General features: G+C 40.4%; 2 protein-coding genes across 2 annotated transcripts in view; both read left to right on the top strand.

Annotated features, from left to right (window-relative positions):
* Nucleotides 1-14,762, top strand: part of LOC118417244 (beta-secretase 1-like) — a 16,526-nt gene extending 1,764 nt beyond the window's left edge. The window contains exons 2-10 of the mRNA XM_035822723.1: nucleotides 854-942; nucleotides 2,471-2,687; nucleotides 5,116-5,247; nucleotides 8,243-8,377; nucleotides 9,778-9,879; nucleotides 10,382-10,607; nucleotides 11,273-11,365; nucleotides 11,526-11,573; nucleotides 11,780-14,762. Of these exons, the coding sequence (XP_035678616.1) occupies nucleotides 854-942; nucleotides 2,471-2,687; nucleotides 5,116-5,247; nucleotides 8,243-8,377; nucleotides 9,778-9,879; nucleotides 10,382-10,607; nucleotides 11,273-11,365; nucleotides 11,526-11,573; nucleotides 11,780-11,985 (1,248 nt within the window). The 3' untranslated portion in view covers nucleotides 11,986-14,762. The remainder of the gene's footprint in view (nucleotides 1-853; nucleotides 943-2,470; nucleotides 2,688-5,115; nucleotides 5,248-8,242; nucleotides 8,378-9,777; nucleotides 9,880-10,381; nucleotides 10,608-11,272; nucleotides 11,366-11,525; nucleotides 11,574-11,779) is intronic.
* A 5,002-nt stretch (nucleotides 14,763-19,764) lies between these two features.
* Nucleotides 19,765-21,135, top strand: LOC118421800 (forkhead box protein E4-like). The gene has a single exon (XM_035829303.1). The coding sequence runs from the start codon at nucleotides 19,851-19,853 to the stop codon at nucleotides 20,664-20,666; it is 816 nt and encodes a 271-aa protein (XP_035685196.1). The 5' UTR covers nucleotides 19,765-19,850; the 3' UTR covers nucleotides 20,667-21,135.
* The last annotated feature ends 350 nt before the right edge of the window (nucleotides 21,136-21,485 follow it).

Here is a 21,485-nt window from a genome sequence, read left to right as displayed (position 1 = left end):
TCTGATATTTCAAAGAAAACAGTATTTATCTTCCCATTCAGTCTCTTATATGTTTGATAATGACCTCAGAGACTGAAGTGAGATCATTAGGTAAGCTCATCTTTCATCATTGGGACTGTGCATCCTGCTCCCATGGGCCCAGAAAGGCAATAAATATTTGATGATATTAATCCTCTGTGAATAGGAAGAATATCTTCCTAAACAGTGTTTCACTGACAGCCCTCACACAGTTTTGTGATGTAATATAGAGCTGTTGTGTGACTTCATCTGTCTTACATCCATCTTGACCTTTCTCTCTCCCAGAGGGAGCCATAATTTAAGCAGATCAGTGTCGATATTGTGCTCTTGACAGATGGGTTGGCATTGATTGGGTTGCAGACGTTTGTCGTGTCATTCTGTAGGAGTTGGATTATTGGAAATCAATGTGGCAGGGTCAGCATGAATGTGGCTAGGCAAACAACTTTTTAATGCATGTATTTATAGATTAAAACATATCTATTCTTATTTGAGTTGATTATGATTATGATTAATGATTAAAGGACATACAATGTGTGAGGCGGTACATGATCATAATTATTGTAAGGATAGAAGAATGTGGAAGTAGGTAAAAGTTGTTCAGTGAAAGTGAACTAATACATAAAGTATAAAGATAAGCATGAGATACTATTTAAGAAGTAAGACAGGAGTATTTGCCTTTCCAGAAACCTCTTAAAGAGTTGTCTTTTTTTTCATGAATCTGAATACTAGTATTGGATTTCAGTGTAAAGCATGGTAAGCAAATGTTGGTTATGAAAAGGAAGACTGCATTGTGCTTCATTCACATCTTTTGCACCTGCATCTTTTCTTCCTACAGTTGAACATCTTGGTAGACACAGGCAGCAGCAACTTTGCAGTCGGAGCAGCTCCCCACCCCTTCCTGGACAAGTACTTTGATAGGAGTTTGTAAGTAACTTACTAGTACTCCTGTAAGGGCATAGAGATTGTTCATTGTGTCTACGGACTTCAGATTGTTTGTATTAATTTTTTTTAAAAGAAGGAAGGAAATTTTATAACGTGTAAAGGTAATTTCTTTGCAGGAGTCATAATTTGTTATAGGAGATTGATGTAGCATAGCAGCATTTTCTTTTTACCCTTGCATTCAAAATAGATATCATAGCACATCCTAAGGACCACTGCCCTGAGATTCAATCTAAATCAAAGCCCTGCAAGCCTGAACAGAAGCTAGCCATCAAACTGATTCTGTTTGACTCCATGCCTAAGGCCTTGCTGGCGTAATGTCTCTGTTTGTAGACTTAGCTTTGAAGAACCCTAAGCAGCAGTAGGCTTACAGATGCCAATAGACCTTTTTCAATCAAATCAAAGCCAGAAAGAATTCGTACATGCTTTTAAATACAATTGGAAAGGAAATGGAAAACATTCAGCATACTCCCACTTGTGGCATAAGTAAGGCTTACATGCCTTTTCCATGATGTAGTACCATCAACATCGTTATATGAGATATAAATACACACAAGAAGCCAATATGAGAATAACAAGCAGTGATGAATGTGCTGGGAGTTGAACGTATGTAGCTCAATTCTCTCTGCAGGCTTTAGGCAATAATGGAGATTAAGCCTCTGCACCATCCTACCTTGTCGTTACCGTTTTACCCTTCCGTATAGCCTGGGGGTGAGCAGGTGCTGGCAAGGGTATCCCCACCGAGGCCATTGTCTTCCCGACTTTTAATGAACTCGTAAGCCTGGTAGAGATGTTACTGCCGCTAGACGAAAGCAAAGTTAAGCCACACCAGGCTGGAAATAGTTCTCATCCCTGCAGGACTAATCACATCAGAAAATATCCTATTAGCCCAGTAAGCTCCTCTCTGACCCTCAGGCCCATAAAGCACCTTTTATAATTTCCCCTGAGTACAGTGTGGAGGGAGGAGGATACTGTGATTGTAGATCGATTTCTTGTTCTTTGCCCCGGGAACAATTTTTTTCAACTTTTAAGTCTCCCGGCTGTAATACCAGTTATCATCCAGCTGTGTCCGCTCCTCAGTTCTTGTATCTTATCTTAGATACAACCATGCACGTCAAGACCATTTTACTTTTATGACCATAGTGATAGTGATACAGAAGTACAATGTATATGTCGCCAGAAGGCAAAACAGTGAAACCATTAATGTGTATAGCTTTGAGGCTGATTTTGGCTATCAAATGTATTACTGAGTCCTTTTAGTCACCATCCAGCTATTCACAGACTTTTTATTTCACCTGTAGATTACAGTTTAGAGATTAACTTAAGCTGCTTTTGTGTATCTGTAAGAAGAAAGTTTTTTTCTGATAATTTATGTCAAAATTCCTTGTAGAGTTTTGATGCCTATTCTGGCTACATGTTGTTCATTTTTTCTTTAAAGTATTCCACATTAAAAAAGTTTCAGCTATAGGATTCTTAGGCTATTATAACCATTTGTCCCTTGTATTCTACCCAGATCATCTACCTACACAGATACGCAGAAGTCTGTCTATGTGCCATACACACAAGGCAACTGGAAAGGTTCTCTCGGCACAGACGAGGTCAGCCTCCCCTCCGGACCAAATGTGACGGTCCGTGCCAACATTGCCAGTATCACCAGCTCCAGTAACTTCTTCATCAACGGCTCTCACTGGGAGGGCATCCTGGGGCTGGCCTACTCAGAGATAGCAAGGGTAGGTTATGATGATCTCCAACCATTCTTGAAATAGTTTAACTGTAATATCCAACAGAAAAATTGGACTCACCCAAATTTTCGACTGAATAGCACCAGTCTTTGTCAAGGAATGAACAATCCACTGCTGCCGTGACATCATGTTATGCAGATAGAACATGTGACTGAATAGAGACTAATTCAAGAATGACTTCTACCAACACAGATGAACTTTCAAGTTAAGATGATCTCCAACCAGTTTAGCTTAATGAACTCAATGAATAGATGAGGCCTCCTCTTAAACTGATCATGACAGTGAAGACAGATGCTTTGTACAGTATTTAGAGGTACAACATACCAGAGAATTTCCTCTAGCTCTACTGATGAGTACAGTGAAGAGTGGACCGCTTCTTAACGTCACATCCTAAGGAGTGTGATCCATTCAAGTAGCATACAAGCCCCTTGAGTGACGACAGTTCAAACCCACAGTCTTTGTCTAGAGGCAGGGTCACTAACCACTGGGCTATACACGTTTATGTGTAAGGTCCTGGGTAACCTCTGATAAGTTTATGTACTCGAGAAATATGGCAGCAATTTCATCAGTTATCTTTGACTAAAGGAGAAAAGTTCGACTCTGGTCAGGGGCTAACCAGTTAGAGCGATTGATAAAGATTGGATTGTGGGAGAATGTGGCATTATAAATGGCAATTTGGTTTTACCAGTAATTGGGAGTTCTGATATATGAGTAAAGTAAATCTCAAACTGGGTTCAAGCATTTTAGTTCTCTTGATTTCAAAGGGTGGTCACCGTGAGGTCATTTTACGTAATAACGTAGAAAAGAAACTCATCTGGTTTCCTCACAATCCACACAGTGGCCACATGTGCAATGTGTAAAAAATCGATGAAAGCGAAAACACTATGCTTTGTCATTGTCATCGTAAAATGGACCACTTGGCAACTGTTGGTTCATATTGGACATCTGCCCCATAGCTGGGTGAGATATAACTGGATGTGGAACTGATGACAGGATATAAGTCATCACCACAACGCATCATTAGCCTCTATCTCCATAGAGATACCAATGTTCCATCACATCATTTCGTCTTCAGCTCGGAGTTGTGAAGAGGCAGAGAGTCAACGGTGAACTCCAAATCATTATCACAAAAATATAATTTGTAGACAGATACATTACAGTACAAACTTGTAAAAGTGAACACTTCTACAAAAAGACCAATGACCAATGGCAATGTGACTACTTTTTGGTGGTCCCTAAGAAAATTTTCCAATTGACACAAGTTGTCTATAGTAACCACCTGTCCTCATAGACAGATTGGTCCCCTGAGTGAACTTCTTGGCAGTTTTTACTTTAGGCCACAGCAAGTAAATTTTATGTTATGCAGACTGCAAAAATAATGAGATACTAGGGGCAGAAAAAAAAACAAGATGGGTATAAAAAAACAAGATGGCTGAATTTTCTAAATAGACACCATAAACGTTGTAACAAAAATGGAAGGGACAAAACATGGTATCACAACCAACAAATCATTCTTTCCTGTATTCAAGAAGTGAATTAGTGTAGTAAAAGTGATACCAGTGTGGTACACTGGTATCACTTGCCAACATGGCAACTACATTCATGGCTTCCATGCATAATGGTGGCACTTTTACAACTACCCAACCTCTGCAACTATAGTCATGGCTACAGCTCCCTAGTGTTACTTCTACAAGTATGATTATTAGGCTGCAAAACAACATGTTTGCCTATTTTAGTCTATCTGACCATCCCCGAAGAGGAAAAAAAATTCTTGTTTTTTTTTTACTGAAATCAGGGAAAAATTAATGAGCATGCTGATGTTATCCATAAAATTTAGATGCTGTGGCCTTACATAGGGATTTTGGCCCCTACCAGCACCAGGTATACAGCTAAAGCATGCATTGATGGAGTGAAAACTCACTTTAAGGCACTCCAGACAGTCATTTTGTCATTCAGAACTCCTTCACACGGTGAAGGTCGATAGTAACATTATGATGATGACAAAAGAATGATGATATGTTTCCCTGCTGATGGCAAAGCCTGATAGAAAACTGCGTAGATTACAGCTTAAGTGCTACCATTCTTCTGTATGGCGTAATGCCAACTTTTGTCTGCAGTGAGGATTTTTCAGCTCAGAGGAAAATGTTGATTTGCACATTCAATAAAGCACCGCCTTTATGGACTATTGACCTTGTCTCATTTGTTTCACAGCATTAGCAGATGCCATCATCGACTTTGGTTATGGAACATGTGAATGCAAAGCTATTGCTGATGACAGTGAATTTCAGCTATGGCTTTTTGATTAGCTGGAAGTAAAGATTACTTTAAAGATACTTCATGTGATACTTCACCTTTACAACTTTGTCAAAGTGATGACAATCAACAATTTGACCAATGATAATGTGCATCCTTGCAGCCTGACTCCACTGTGGAGCCCTTCTTTGACTCCATGGTGAAAGAGGGACATGTTCCAAACATCTTCTCCATGCAACTCTGTGGGACAATAGACCAGGGCAACACCACCGACATCAGTGTGGGGGGAACCATGGTCAGAACATTTTCTTATGCCACTTTTACCTGTAACCTGTAACAGTAGTACGATGTACCGTAGTTAACAGGCAAATATTTTCAAAGCTGTGAAAGTGTGGATAAGACAAATATGTGTGCTGCAGACTGTAATTATAGAAAACTCTGACAGTAGACAGGCTGGTTGCTGTTCCTTTTTTTTGAATTTGTAACATGACAGATCCTTCTTGTTCTTCATTGTAGCTTTCACATACTTTCACAGAAGCAATGTCTTCTGAACTTTTTCAGTTTTTCTCCAACTTTGATAGTTTTGTATTTTTCTGCATAGTACCAAGTCCAAGTCTGTTTAGACTGACTGTCAAAGCAGTAGTAGTAGTAGTAGTAGTAATAGTCATAGCAGTACATGTAGAAGTTGTAGTAGTAGTGGTAGTAGTAATAGTAATAGTAGTACATGTACATCAAGGACGTTACATCATGATGTAACGTCCTTGATGTACATGTAGAAGTGGTAGTAGTGATAGTATTAGTAGTACATATGGTAGTGTTAGTACATGTAGTAGTTGTAGTAGTGGTAGTAGTGGTTGTAATAGTACATGTAGTAGTTGCAGTAGTAGTAGCACGATGGTCTAAAAGGCCCTGAAAATCCTATCTAATCCAATCAATGTCAATCAACCATTTCACTAATGGCAACAATAGCTGATTGGTTCACACCTTTGAGGGCGGGAACTAGAAATGTTTTGGTCGCACCTAGACTAACAGAATTTTTCCCGCGAACTTCCCCATTCAAATGCACGCCTGTCTCCGCCCCAATTGTTCCCCTGTTTGCATAGTAAACAATACCCAACCGGTCATTCCCACGATGATGCGTCTTGCTGATACAGCCCACTCAGTCCTTCTTTGCTACATTTTCGCCTATTCTGCCACCAATATTTATAAAATACCGAAACTAAGGTCATGCAAGGAAATATCAGTTTCCGACATTCCCCGGGGCCTTCACCGTGCGGTCGCCGGGGACGCGCGGAACCCGTCGCCATTTGTAAACAAAATCTGCGCTACGCTAAACACACACGAAATTAACCGACAGAGTACGGATAGTTTGTCGATGAAGTCGACTTTCTATATATATTTTGTTTTCAAAATATATCCATGGAAGCAACACTTCCCTTGCTACATATTTGCGCCCTTGATTGAGAAATGTACAGATTAAATTACCGGCTTGACTCTGGCCCTGTCCTGTTCTATCAGTAATCAACGCCTCGGAAATATCAACATTCGCTTTCCGATTCAATAAGTAAACGTATTCTTTCTAATAATTCATTACACCCATGTATTTCTATAATGAACTACAGTTCGTGATTCAATACGGGCGGTAACAGACTATGCACAAGCCGCTGTTTGATGTGTCGGCTTGTGTTCGACATGCATGCCTTTTGCCAGTTCTGGCGTCCTTGATAGGAAAATTGAAATAAAAAAACCCACATCTCTGTAAATATAAATGCAACTTGCAATAAAGCACACAATGAAAATCAAAGTCTGGGGAAGAAAGGGGATTATTTGACGAGGGAGCTGGATTAGACCGGTCGGCCCTCCAGTTTGTTTACAAACCCACGCCATGTATGAATCAAAGTGCTGAATGTATTCGGCTTTTAATACGTGGTAAACTTCTGGAGTCCTTTTGCTTGAAATGGTACATTACAGAAAAGATTTGAATTTTATTAAAACACACAGAAGTAAATCAATTTAGTTAAATGTGAAGGAGGGGGGGTTAAAGAGAGTGTTGTTTGATAGCAGACCGGGTTCCTTTGTCTTGTATACAACCGACGCCATTTTCCCGTTTGTCTCCTTGTTCAAGTTTGTCACATTACTTTACCGGCATGCATGTATTTCTAATCACAAGAGGTACAGCCCAGACGTATGTTATTCAAGCATCTTTCAACGTTTCTAACTGTACAAATTCTCCCGGCCCGTGAAGCGGTCGATAATGTTTCAATTCCTCGTGCCGACACAAAGTTTTCGTGAAATTTTGTGAGAGTCTCCTAACGATCACAGGTTGATAGCCGGAAGATTGCATGATGCCCTACGACTGTACAAGCTGGACGGTAGTGCCCATATACAAGAAACTTGAAAACTACAGCAGTTTCTGAATCTCGTTTGCGAGGATTGGATAAGAAATTTACTACAGAACTCGTTCAGTTAAAAATCGCGGGCAATTATCTGGCTTGAGGCGCTCAGCGAATACAATAGAAGTATTTCTCACTTATTTGCATCTTGTATATCTTGTCTGCTTTGATTGAGGCCGACACAGCTCATTATAAGTCCCAAACAAACCCTTACAGCCATGTGCACTGTTTGAAATAAGCACAAGCTTCATATTTTGGCCTATATCTTTTGATCTTCGTGGGATTTTTCGGCGAAAACAACATGGGCCTGGAGAGCGAAACTTCGCCGCCATTTTGATGACGTCGTCTGTTCGCTCCAATCAGGCTCACGGGAAATACGGAAGGGAAATGTGAGGAAATGTGGCCCAAAATTTGGAAAATAATCTTTAATTTCACAGACATCGGCGGTAAAGGATTGTAACTAAAAAATTATCGCTATGAACATTGACTACAACTTCAACAAATGTTTAGTGCGTAAATTAGAAAAATATCCCTTGAGGAAAATTTGCAAAGTTCAAAGTTCGGTCACCTATAGTAACCTTTCTTACGTTCGTCTGATTTGATAGGGTATTTTGAACGCAGTGTATAAGTGTCACTTTTGTACTTGTATGAATTTGAAAATTCAACATATCCTCTCTGTAAGTGAGTTTTGCTGTTTCTTGACATGACTACCATACATTCGTTATTTTGAGAAATATCTAGCAATGTGTATCAGTGTGTAGACATGGACACAGGGCCGCGGTTGGCACCCCGCGGTGCCTTGGGCGGGGCAAATTACCCTGACAACGCGGACAAAAGCATAGCAACCGGACCACCGTGTAGTGATGTTTGATAGCCTGTCCACATGACTTTCCCCAGGTGGTGGGAGGCATAGATGCTGACCTGTATGAGGGTCCCATCCTGTACAGCAGTCTGAGGAGAGAGTGGTATTACGAGGTGATCATCACTAAGGTGGAGGTAGATGGAGAGGACCTTGGGATGGACTGCAAAGAGGTTGGTGAAGTTTGATTGTGTGCTAGTATATGTCATCTGTCGCTTAGCATTGACCATGGTAAAATTCACATCAGCTCTACAGCATCGGCTTTGGCTGAACAGTCCAATTCTAGAATGTCATTCTCTCCCACATAAGTCACATCAGGTAGCAGACACAGTTCTGTTGTGCAGTTCTTTAACATGGTTTTCTTCTGTGCTGGGCATCGATCAAGTTTCTCCTGATTTTCGTTGCCAGGACAGTGTGTCATCAGGATCAGTCATATCAGTGTGCTAGTCTTACTGTCTTACCATCAGCTGCTTACCATATTTCTTTCTTTTAAGAATTTGCCTTACGCTTTACAACACAACACAAAAAGAAAATTGAGTCCCCTATGAATGTCAGAATGTAACTGAAACAGTTAGCAGGCACCAATGATCTTTTACCCTTCTCTTAATCCCCATTGACTTGTACGGATCCATCAGGAATTTTCTGTGGCCAGTCGACCATAACCCACTCATGAACAGTGCTTTACAGTCCTGCTAATGACAGGCATCAAATGGCAGTTGGCATTTAAATATAGATTGGATGAGCAGGAAGGTGACCTTGATAGAGTCACAAGTACAAGGCTGGTTAAGTGCTGATCCAAAGTGAACATTTGAAGCATCACATCCAATAATGGCTGTCATTATCCATGGCTTATTCAATGATATCTGCATTAGGCACAAAACACCATACAAATTTATTTACTTATGCATCTAATGTTACATAGTATTGCTCCAAACAGAAAATGAAGGGAGTGACTAAGGTGTCATTATGTTACGTACAATGTGGTTGGAATTTTTAAGTTACAGCAATTTTCTTTGGGGGAAAATTGAACAGCCATTTATGAACATCTTTCCATTGACATGAACTTTTACAATTATGTTTTATAATTTGGGCATTTGTGGTATTTCATGTTGGAAACCCAAACGCAGAGCAAAATCAATGTGCTCTAACTAGTGATTTTAAGTAATTAAAGTTTGGATAACCCCAGATGTGATGTACTTTATTCGTACATGATCCAGATGATCCATGAATTACTGGCCTACTGCAATGTAGGTCACTGCATCAGTTGTGCATTTTTATTTTGACAGCTCTGTTACAAATTCATTTGTTTAGATTAGATTGGATTGGATTAGATTTACCAGTGTCATTCACTTTGGTTGTCCTTGAAATGATAAAAAGTGTGAATGAAAAATAGACAGATATGAAGACCGATTGCTTGTAGTAGTGCCAGTATACATGTGTATAATGAACATAGTGCAGAAAGTTATCCTTCTGACATACTTCTGTTGTGTAAAGGAAAGGAGAGTGAAAAGTAGAAATGGATACAGGGAATACAAAAATGCACTGGGTTTAACCTTGATAGTCTTCCTTGCAGTACAACTTTGACAAGACTATAGTTGACAGTGGTACCACCAACCTGAGAGTCCCCAAGAAAGTCTTCAGGAAAGTTAAGCAAATGCTGGATGCAAAGACAGATGTGAGTAGCCAAATACAGTATTGTCTTATTACAGTCAACCCTTTACAAGAGACCACCACTACATGTGGACCACCTGGCCATTGTGAACACTTTTTAGTGGTGCCTTAGGTTATTTTCCCATTGAAACAAGCATCAAGAATCCTGTCAATAATGACCTCCTGTTCTCATAGACCAGTTTTTCTTGGTCCCATGAGTGGTCTTCTTGGTCAGTTTTGAATATGCATTACACGTAACCTGCAGAAACACCTATAGGCCCCACCTGGCCACAGACTGCAAGATGCAGAAGAGTCTGGAGTAGTTCAAGGGAGGGGTTCCTCAGAGAGAGCGACAATGCCCTGCCATGACTGACTGCATTAGACGTACATTTGTATTTTGATTGACATGAGCTAGAACAAGTGTCTGTAACATAACTGTTACTGCTCACAATTAATCGATATTTAGAGAACTTAATATGCTGTGGGGCTTAAGTGCTGTAATACAATCTGCATGACCCCCTCCCCAGATTGACATCCCGGCAGAGTTCTGGACAGGTGAGGACCTGATGTGCTGGAAGATTGGCTCCACCCCGTGGGAACACTTCCCCCCCATGGGGATCTACCTCCAGGGCACCTCCAACAGCGAGGCCTTCCGGCTCAGTATCTCCCCACAGCAGTACATGCGCGCCGTCAGCGATGGACTCGGGCGCACAGAGGACTGCTACAAGTTTGCCATCACATCATCAGACACAGGTAGTCTAGCCTTTACCAGGCTCCATGAATCAGTGATCTAATAGTAGAAATTGGACAAATAGAGTCCATAGTATGCCAGAGGAGTTATTTTGCGGTGAGGAAATAACTCCTCTGGCTGGCCGATTCCTTTAGTGTACTATTGACTCGTCCAATTTCTACTATTAGACCACCGGTAGTCTTCCTTCATTATTAGTCTCTCCTTTTTTCCAGAAGCTGGATTGCTCCTTCAAAAGTATTATAGATATTCATGTACAAAAATATTACAGATATTCATATACAGATATTCAAAATAGCAAAATACCCTACAGTTCAACCAGAAACACCATTTCTAAACCATTTTACTCAATTACTAGTACATGCACTGCACAGTCACTGACATAAATTGAAGGGTGACTGCAGTTCACTGTAGACGTGCTAGGTGCTGCTGCTTGCTAAGCACTCACAGTTGACATTATACTTATAGTAAGAAGGAACTAACTGGTGAAAGCTGTAGGATTTCTCTTGGAAGAAGATAACAACCATCTTTGACTGAGGAATGTTCTATAGTTTAATGTTCTATTGTTCTAAAAAAAAATAGTTACAGGATTAAGATTATGTTTGGAGGATTTTAACCATCACCCCCATTTCTTACGCAAGTTGAAACAATGATGTTCATTTTCTTACAGGGACTGTGATTGGAGCTGTAGTGATGGAGGGATTCTACGTTGTCTTTGACAGGGAGAACAAGACAGTGGGCTTTGCCAAGTCCACCTGTGGAGGTGGGGAACTCTTTTGTCACTTAGATCCTGTTTAACCTGACAAGAATTGTCAAATAAAAGTTAGGCTTCTTTTCCATGTTAGACGTACCATTTTTCTGCTACACGTAATAGTTGTATCCTCTTGTTCTGTTTAAGAATGTTGGTGTTTTTTTATTTACAGTCCGCGATACAACCCAGTCCTCAGGAGTGGCAGGACCATTCCCCCACAGTGAGTAACGCATACTATTTAGTCAGTTAAAAAGTCAAAGGAAAGGAAAATGATGATTTCTTCCATGTTTTGAATTTGCAGTTGAAACAACTATGTAGAACAGTGGGCATGCAATTCAAATGCAAGTCTCTGTGTATTATTTATGGCGGAGAGGTCACCACAAACATCTCAAGACTGACAGTATACACCTCTGTGTCCCTCTGCAGGTAACACGACGGACTGTGCGTACACGGTGCCTCAGGAGGACACCACGGTGCTGATGATGGTGGCGTATGTGATGGCGGGAATCTGCGGGATGTGCATGCTGCTGCTGGTGGTCATGCTGGGGCAGTGGCAGGTGCGCAGGTGGAGGCGGAGCTGGGACGACTGCGCAGACGACACCTCACTGCTCAAGAGCAACACATCTTACTGATCACCTGTATACTGTAGATAGTCTCCAAGCAGACCCTACGGTGCCTTTAAGGTAGTATCAAAGCTGGCCATGGAGTATAGCCGGCCAAATGACTCCCTCTGTCAGCTATACTCCTTGGCCAGCGGCACCGTAGGATCTGCTTGGAGATTACACTGTAGATTCCTTTACTTTCGCGGTGGTTTTAGATCACAGTAGGAGAGAAAAGGAGGTTTTCACTGTTATAAATTATTTCTGGTTGAAACTGTTCTATAGTAATATTCATTAGAAAAACATTTTTTTGCGGTCATGAATTCATGGTTCACAACAAGAACCACAAAAGTAGAACTACTGCAAAAGTTTTAAGACTTGCGGTTAGTCATTGGAGTCATTTGGTGTTTTCAGAATTTTTGTCATGAGTTACTTGGACGTAACCATGTCACAATGTTGTTGTTTTTGTCACTATTCTACTTAAGATTCTGTAACGAAGAATCATCTGTGTAAATGTTGTGCAACACTGCTAGTAGTCAATTACAAGTAGTTGGTTAGATGTTGCTCAAAAGACTTAAGCAAATCCAAAGTAAGATATCAGCAAATTGTCAAATGATACATAACTACATTCAAAATTTGCTTCTTCTGTGTTTTTATTGGTTTATATGATGACAACATTGTATTTACAGTCCACAAGTGCTATTTTCTCACATGTTCTTATGTTGAGAACATGGTTTTATGGTAATATCTTCAAACATATTCTACTAAGCAATAGCCTAGTGTGAATCGTGTCATTTTAATGTTATTGACAAAAGAATAATCAAAAGCCATTGCAAATTGTTGTCTAATTTTGAAGCATTTGTTTTCTATGTTTGTCATGTAGCAAAAGTCAAGTTATCAACAGTTTTATAGCAAGAGAACTTTCCATCATTGTCTCTACAATGAAAATTGTAGACCAGCACTGTATACATTGCTATTGTTAAATTATTTGTCCTTTCTGAAAACCAAGGACATATCTTAGTAGTCACATGTTTAAATATGTTGTGGTCATATTTTGAGCATTTTGTAGAAACATTTGTTTGTAGGGTTTGCATGATGTATATATTATTTTCAAAGTGCAATTGGCACAACACTTAGAAAGTCATCATCATTCCATGAAACCTGGATTTATGTGTAGAATGTAAAAAAGACAGTATATAGAGCATTATATTTTTAGACACTAGATATTTAGTAATACTTGATAGACTATGCAAGGATGATTAGTGATGATAAGATAAACAGACAAGAGGCATTAAGAAAGTGTTAAAGAAAGGCTTGTACTCGACCTATCCCAGAGTCAGGGGAAAATAATGTAACATTAGTGGAAATTTGATGTATTGACTGTTTCTTGAATGAAGATAACTGCCAACTTGTTTTCAGTCAATTTCAGTCAAATCAGTTACAGAAATATGTCATCATTACATCATAATATTATCCCTCTACCTTTGTGTTGTACTGTACTAGTGTCAGCCACAGTAGTTGAAAAGAAAATATTTCTTGCTTTTGTAAATGTCAAGTTGGAGTTTTAAAGACTGTTATGTTCATAGCGTCTAAAGATATGAGAAGAGCAATTCAAATGTTTCTTTGCACTGATGTGAGATATCCAGACCACATTGAGTATGAAATACACAATTGAGATACACATGTAGAAGCTGAGCTGTCACAACAGTTGTCTGTTGTCAGGTGCTGTCAAAACATAGTGAGAACAATACCATAGCAGGGTGAATAGGTGCAAGAACTGATTGTTCTCACTTCTATTGTCTACACTTGAATCATGGTTTTCCCACGCCAATGTCAGACAGAAAATTGTCTTGCAAAATAGCCTAAGAAAACTTTCCCATTTCAAGTATGGAACTGTGTCAAGATGTATATTATACAGTTTTGCAGGGGTCAAGATTAGCATGACAGGCTTCTTGCAATTTTATAGGCCTCTGGAAGGAGTAGCTGGACAACTTTGCTTACCAAAGACTTTTACTGATATGCAGCATATTTGGCAATGATTCTGTCTCAAAAGTGGCTGGTGTGAAATCTTGTCAAGTGAGCTGAAAAAATCTTTGGAGTCTTTGGAAAGTTGTCACTCTTCAAGTCTTCCATTGTTACAGATACAAGTTATGAAATGAAAATGATACATTTATGTCAGAAGTTTTCAGCAGGTTAATTTTGACCCCTGCATGTGTAAAACACCCCAAATGCCTTTAGAATATACTTTTGTAGATGGCACATCTAATTTGATAGACATGTGTATAGTATACCAAGTAACCTGACTTAATAAGATGTAAAATTCAGTCTTGGACTGAGATTGATGTAAAGAAAATGTTATGATGAATATGGGATGTAAATATTGAACACTAATTATATCCTGGTGGTCAAGATATACGTTCAAACTCCATATGTATGTGTTCCAGTTTGAAAGGAATTTGATGTATGACTTCCCTTGCAGACTCCAAATCTAATACCAGAATACAAAGAAAGGTTTGCAAAAGAGCAAGATACATAATTTTCAAAACATAGATCATAAATACAGTAATTGAAGTGATGACCAACAAGTCTTTTATTCCTGTATACAAGACATGCAGAAACTGACACTAGACTAGTGTGTTTGCCCTGTATCACCTGTTTCACCAACAAAGGCCACTAAGAGTTGTACATTTTGCTTAGATACTTTTTATTTGTTTTATTAACAATGTTGTGTAGAGAATTTATTATTTAGAGATATTTAACAATGTGCATTTCAAAGTAAGACTTAAAAATAAATCAACAACAAGAAATTATCAGGGTGTCTCATTGTCTTTAACGTTACTCTTCAGCCAGGTACTCAGCACCAAAATAAAGGGGAATAATCTTGTAGAGAACTGTTGTATGGTCTTGTGTTGGTGTTTGGTAAAGGAGGTCAGAAACTTAGACGTCCTTGTCTGGCCTAGGAAACCAAACATGATTGTAGTTCTAAGGGCGCGGTCAGATACGACCGTCATCGAAAATTTTGGGTAATCTTTAGAGAGTCATATGTGTGTTGTGTACAATTCGACTGTCTTGCCACCTCAGAAGGTAGTCTTTGATCATTTTCTGCGACCGGTTCCGTCTTGGTTTTGTCTGCTTCAAAATACTTCGACATGAAATTCGTACGATGACATACGACGAACTTCGTGTGACCGCGCCTTCAGCATGAGTTGAGGATTTGAATGCCGCTATATGAACGACCCACAGAGCACACAAACCTGCACATCCACCAATGCCCCAAGCGTATTTCTTGTTATAACTAGCAGCCCGTGTATTTATGTATTGTACCACCCAGTCCCACCCACGTATTGTGTCAGTAATGACAGGATTACGTAGATAGACGCGTGTGTGTCTCACAGCTCCGCCTGTTGTCACTGCCTCCATCGGACAGAGCTGTTTTCCTGATAAGATCCGTTCCTTAATGACCACTAATTACCTCATTACCTGGTCTAGATGGATATCTCTATTCTCACAAGACTAAGGCCACTCAACATTCCTGGGCACATCGAGAAAAAAATGGAAAGACGGAAAAGCTAAGAAGTTTGAAATGATTACATATTTGTCCACCCCCCAAGTAGAGCGTCCCCACAAATGCACGTGTTATACAAATGAATACAATTTTTCAGGAAAATCATCCCCAACCTTTTTTGTTATTATAGTGATGATATATACAAATCTGTAACTTGGTTACAGCTCAAACTATTAATGGATAAGTCATAGGGGGAAATCACTGATAACGCCACTTTATATCGAGTTAGTAAAATTGATTCAGTGACGTAACAAGCGCGCCGATAATTTTCCCGACTACTACTGTATTTCCGCGACTCAACCTCTGCTTGGAGAATAAAGTGAAGTGACTCTCCACTAGGAGATCCTTGTTTGCTTACATAAGGCTTGTGGGATTGTTGGCTAAGATCCATTTCGTGAGTGTAGTCCTGGCTACGCTTCTGGGATGGGGCGCTTTGCTGAGTCCTATGTGCTCATGCCAGTTGTTACCTTTTCCTGACACTGGCGAAATCTACCTGTCAAGAGAATCAAGAAACTTTCCCCAAAGTCTGTTGTCTAATAAAAAGATTTCCATATGCAAATCAATAACAATATTCTAGATTTTGTTCCCGTAGCTCATGTATTGTATAACCTCCAGACAAAGTTCAGCCAACTTAGCAGAGGGCTGTTGTCAACTGCGAACAATGTTGTCTGTCAGAATCTGTGTTCCAACACGATTCCAGAAACCTCTTTTCTTCCGATTAATTCCACTTGCAATTGGCAAAGTTGTTTGAAAATACAGTCAGTAGTATGTATACTGAAATACTGCTGAACGATCTTTCGTTCCCCGAAGAAAGTTCCAAAACTTTCGATGCTTCAAAATACATGTCCATCTTTCAACAGAAAGCAGAGATAAACTTTTCCGTCAGTGCATCATCCTTTTCATAGAACACCAACAAGCCTCTATTAAAACTTTGCTAAAGTGGACAAGATCAGAATACGTTTCTGTACCATGGGGCTACAAACATATCAGATTCGCAGTAAGGTTGAAACCTTGCCGTAAAGCATGAGTCATTTTGAATGGTTATCATGATTGTCTGGTTCGCATGTGAGTGGAGGAAGTGCAGCCGATACACATTTCTTTTATCTACAGAGCTTATACAAGAACCAGAGGGCATTGACTCCTCTACTAGATTCAGCACTACAAAGGAACAGATGTATCTACATGTATTGATTAAGCAAACCAGTGTCACTGCCAAATCACGGCGCCAGATTTATAAAAAAAGCCCTAAATCCAGAAATGTCGGAAGATTTTCTCAAACAATCTATCCAGGCTGTATACAATCGGTGTGCTGGCTCGTCACTGACATCGGAATTTTTTCTCAAACATTCAAACATTAATAAACGAGCACAGCCCTATACATAGTTCAAACCCATCAAATTCATGCCACCCACTGAGTTTTCCTTGACCAACAGATATATATGTTGTATGACCATTCATTTCGAAATAGCGCGTTTTGCTATGGCTGGTAGCAAGCTAAAACGTCCCTTGCTGTACAGAATGTGTATTTGTTTTTCTCCCACGACATTTTCAGACGGCCACTATTCTGATGGTAAAGTCCGCGTCGCGCCATCTTTCCCAAGACAATTACCGTCAGGTTTCCTTTCAGTGTAGCTTGTAGTAGCAGTGTTGTTGTTGTTGTCGCTATTGTCAAGAGCGTCAAGTGGAAGCCAATAGCTCCTAATGCCAACTTTGTTTGTTTGTTACTCATAAGCTTGACTCCTGCATTTTTTTTACTATTGTTAAGAAAGGGAACAAATGCGTGGGAACGCCCCAAATGTTACATTTGTAAGAGACTGTTGCTGATATTTCGACATACACATATCACATATTAGATCTGCAACGAATTAGATCATTTCCAAGATAAACTAGTACATAAGCAAAAAGTACAAACTAAACAGACCAAGAAACCTACCACCAGGTTATGTTATATTTATACTAGTCAATATCTCGACACAATATCTCGGTACTTAAAAATAATGTAATAATTACCTTTTTTTTACAAAACAAAGAAATAGAAAAGGGCAACATTTTTATTTACCCATGAAGCACATCACTATGTGAAATAATAAAAGTCAAAGTTAATTCCATTTTTCGCTAACCCAAAGCAAAAAATTAGTTAACTCTCTTAATCGACTATAAAGTCCATTTTTTTTCATATTTCACGTTAGATCTAACATCTCTCAGAATAACACCGAATGTTTTTCTGGTGGAAGCCAAGTCAGCGTATTATTCTAGAATTAAAACAAATCTGTCTCCTGGTTTTCGAGACGATACGTGTATGTCCTGATGGTTCCACGTTGAATCACTTGTCAAGAACTAGAAGAAGTTTGATAGTTTCAAGGAAGATCACTGATAGTACAATGGCCTGGTTAGCTGTTTCAATATATTTCATGATTTGAATGGAGGTACGATAACTTAATAGATTTTGTCTTTCAGTTTGACTTAATAAAGTTTTGCTCTGTCTATACGGAAAATAGATAGCGATCATTTCCTCAACCACGCTGTGTGAAATGCTAAGATTTTGTTTGTTTTTAGCTCTTTTGTGTGCACATAATTGCTTTCACGTTCCAACAACAATTTTCGTTTCTGTTTTTATGGAAAACACCATCAACCATCAATTCTGTGGGGGACAATACTTCTCGATCCCGTGACAAAAGGATCCTTTCAAAAGAGTCCAACAGAAACCATAAGTGTGAAGTACGTGAACGTCGTGTTTTTCTCTCCTCACCTGACAGCAGGTCACCCCGTGGAGAGGGCACAACGAGGGGCGTTTTACACCTCCTTGGGAAAACAATAGCTTCATTAGCGATGTTTTCAACTGGGAGGGATCAGGGCGAGAAACATCCACGCCCCGAGATAAACAACACACAAAAGACCTGGAGCTCCCAACAAAAGGCAGGTAAGACAAGTTGGCGTCTGCAGAGAATGGGTCAGTACACTCATCAGCGCCCATTGTCAGACGTTAGTGCCAGTTTCCAGCGAATTTGAATGACAGATCGAAGTGCGAGAAAAGGTTTCGTCGAGAAACTGTGAAAATTGTCTGGATTTATTTCACAAGTTTCACACACACAAAGAAAAGCAAAAAGTACCAGCAACATTTTACGAAGAATCATGTTATTTAGAGTTGGCTATTCTTTGTTTGAAAAAAAAAATGTGCAGGAAAAGCGTTTTGACAAAAACGGAATAAAACATACTATTATAACCACTAGTTGGATAATCATGTTTTTATGGCTAAATACTTTTCTGAACTAAATGTGGAATAGATGTGATAACTAACGTTAGCAATCAGGTCTGATGTTTGTCGCGGATATTAAAAAACTTAAGCCACTATTGAGATAAAACTATAGTCTTGTCAGATTTTGCTGAAAAGAAAGGAAAGCATTTCATATTGCGCTTTCTGGCAGAAGAAACTCGGAGCTGTGTAGTGTAGTACATTTTGTACATGTATACCAGAGGGAAGCGATTATCTGACAGTTCTTCCGGTTTATCATCCAATCCGTAAGGGCACGTGTTAATCTATCTCGCTTGAACAAGAGCTTAACACTAGTGTTCAAATATACTTCGTTCGGCATGTTGAACCTAATCCACACTCCAGGTTCATTTGTCAATTATTTCAAAACGGTTTCCAGTAAATCCGAAAGCCGCTGACAAAATGCCTTCTTGTCATATGTTTTCCCCTTTCATCACAGGGATTTGTAGAAATGTTTATAAGTAATATATTTTGACATGCGGGCACTTTAACTTAACTTTTATAGACGATCCTGTACACATAATACTGTCTAACACACCTGAATAAAAGTGCCAAAATGATAAACGTTACTTGAACCAGTAAACATTATTTTCCACTCGAGTCGCAGGCTCTTGTGTTTAAAGTAAATAACGGGTATTTAGAGGTGGAATCTCTTTGTCCGTGAAGTGGCCATGTCTGTATAGGCACGTCCATGAAGATAGTAGGATTTGTGTATACATGTAAATCTTTTCAATATGACAGAGCATCAACTTCACGCCATAAGCCATATGTTGACAAACAAGTGCACTTCATTGGGCCCAAAGTGCCAACAATGTGGCAATCATGCGTACAATGTGCATTCAGATGGTAATCCTGGCTACGCCCTCCCCATTTTCAAGCGAGGTGATAATTGAGTGCAAATTAGCACCAAGACAATAACTGGAGAGCCCACCCACTGATTGATTGGCCATTGGCTTCGCCTATAAAACCCAGGCGAGAAACGGTTTGTCTTCATTCTGAGACAGCCTCCGAGCTCGACGCATCTTCTCGACGATCACCTTCCCAAGTTCTCCGCAAGTCAACATGCTGCCATTCTCTATCGACAGGCTGGTCGGCGTGGAGAAGCCAGGCCCCCTGAGGGAGGACGACCACCTTCCCGCTCCCCTGCTCAGCATGGTCAGGTGCAGCCCGCCCGTGTCGGGGTCCGAGTCGGGATCCGAGGACGACCGAGCCGGCAGCATCTCACCCATCGGCGTCAGTCCCAACCCTCTGCCGACGACGACCGACGAGACGAAGCCCGAGTCGCCCGAGTCCCCGTCCGAGCTGGAGAAGCCCCGCCATTCGTACATCGCCCTGATCGCCATGGCCATCATGTCATCCAAGGACAAGCGGCTTCTCCTGGGCGACATCTACCAGTGGATCATGGACAACTTCCCGTTCTACCGCAACAACGAGCGGTCCTGGCGCAACTCCATCCGCCACAACCTGTCCCTCAACGACTGCTTCATCAAGGCCGGGCGGTCTCAGGACGGTAAGGGCAACTACTGGGCCATCCACCCCGCCAACATGGAGGACTTCTCCCGGGGAGACTTCCACCGCCGCCGCGCCAGGAGGAACGTCCGCCGCTACACCGCCATGGCCCAGCATCCCTACATGCAGTACGGGTACCAGTACGCCGCCATCTCCCAGCCGTCCTCCTACAGCTACGCGCCCCACCCGCACCACTACGCCGTGCCCGTCACCTCCGCCTACGCCACGTCCCTGCCGTATCCCGCCGTCATGACGTACCCGCGCTCCGACGTCATGGCGCTGCCCTACACCAGCTACAGCTACCTGCCCGCCGCCTCGCCACAGATGGTTCCTGCGCCAGTTCAGAACCTGCAGAGAGTCTCGCTGTAAGGACTGGTAGTAGGAAGAAAAGTTGTATAGGGACAATTGCTCAATACTTGTACAAACTTGTAAATAATTCAAGTGTATATATGAAGCATTTTACCGCTACAAGTCGTAGCAGGACAAGTTGTACAGATTCGCTGGTGACACCCATGTATCATCTAACTTTTATCATTGTTTTTCTTGAACCATTGTCCGATGACCACGGTAAAGCAGAGCTTCAATGCATTTGTATCTAAGCTCAAATAACTATGCAAAACTGTATATCATACGAAGTTGCCTTACAATTACGAGCAGTTATGATTGATACTGTGTGCAATAAGTAAAACTGAAATGTATGTACGAATGTTGTAAAGTTATTTGTAATGTTTAACGTTGTTTGTAATCGAGAATTTTGCTGGAACAAAATTCCTCACAAAATGTCGTTATATTTTGTTTGACGAACTTCGTTGAACTCAATAAAAGAAAGTGGAAATCACACATTGTCTGCCGTTCTCTGTGTATTAGTACGTAGTATTGTAGTTTAGTAAGATAGAATGTCTGAGTCTAACTTTGAATTACATTTATTGCCGCCTAAAAGGTTCAAGATCAGTAGTGCACAATTAAGTCAGGGAGATGGATACATAATATGATCTTTATCTAACAGATAACTAAACCCACTAAACTACGCATATTTACCTGGGATATAACACAACAGTTCTTTATTTATTCGAAGACACTTGACACAAATAAAACATTCATTCCATGGAGAAAAACACCATCAACGTGGTGATGTAAAGTAGAATAACCACCCGCTGCATGTCATGTGACACGTGGCTTTAAAGACCG

Source organism: Branchiostoma floridae, chromosome 1, assembly GCF_000003815.2.
Source record: "Branchiostoma floridae strain S238N-H82 chromosome 1, Bfl_VNyyK, whole genome shotgun sequence".
NCBI classification, from domain to species: domain Eukaryota; kingdom Metazoa; phylum Chordata; class Leptocardii; order Amphioxiformes; family Branchiostomatidae; genus Branchiostoma; species Branchiostoma floridae.
This window is presented reverse-complemented; position numbering and strand designations above follow the sequence as displayed.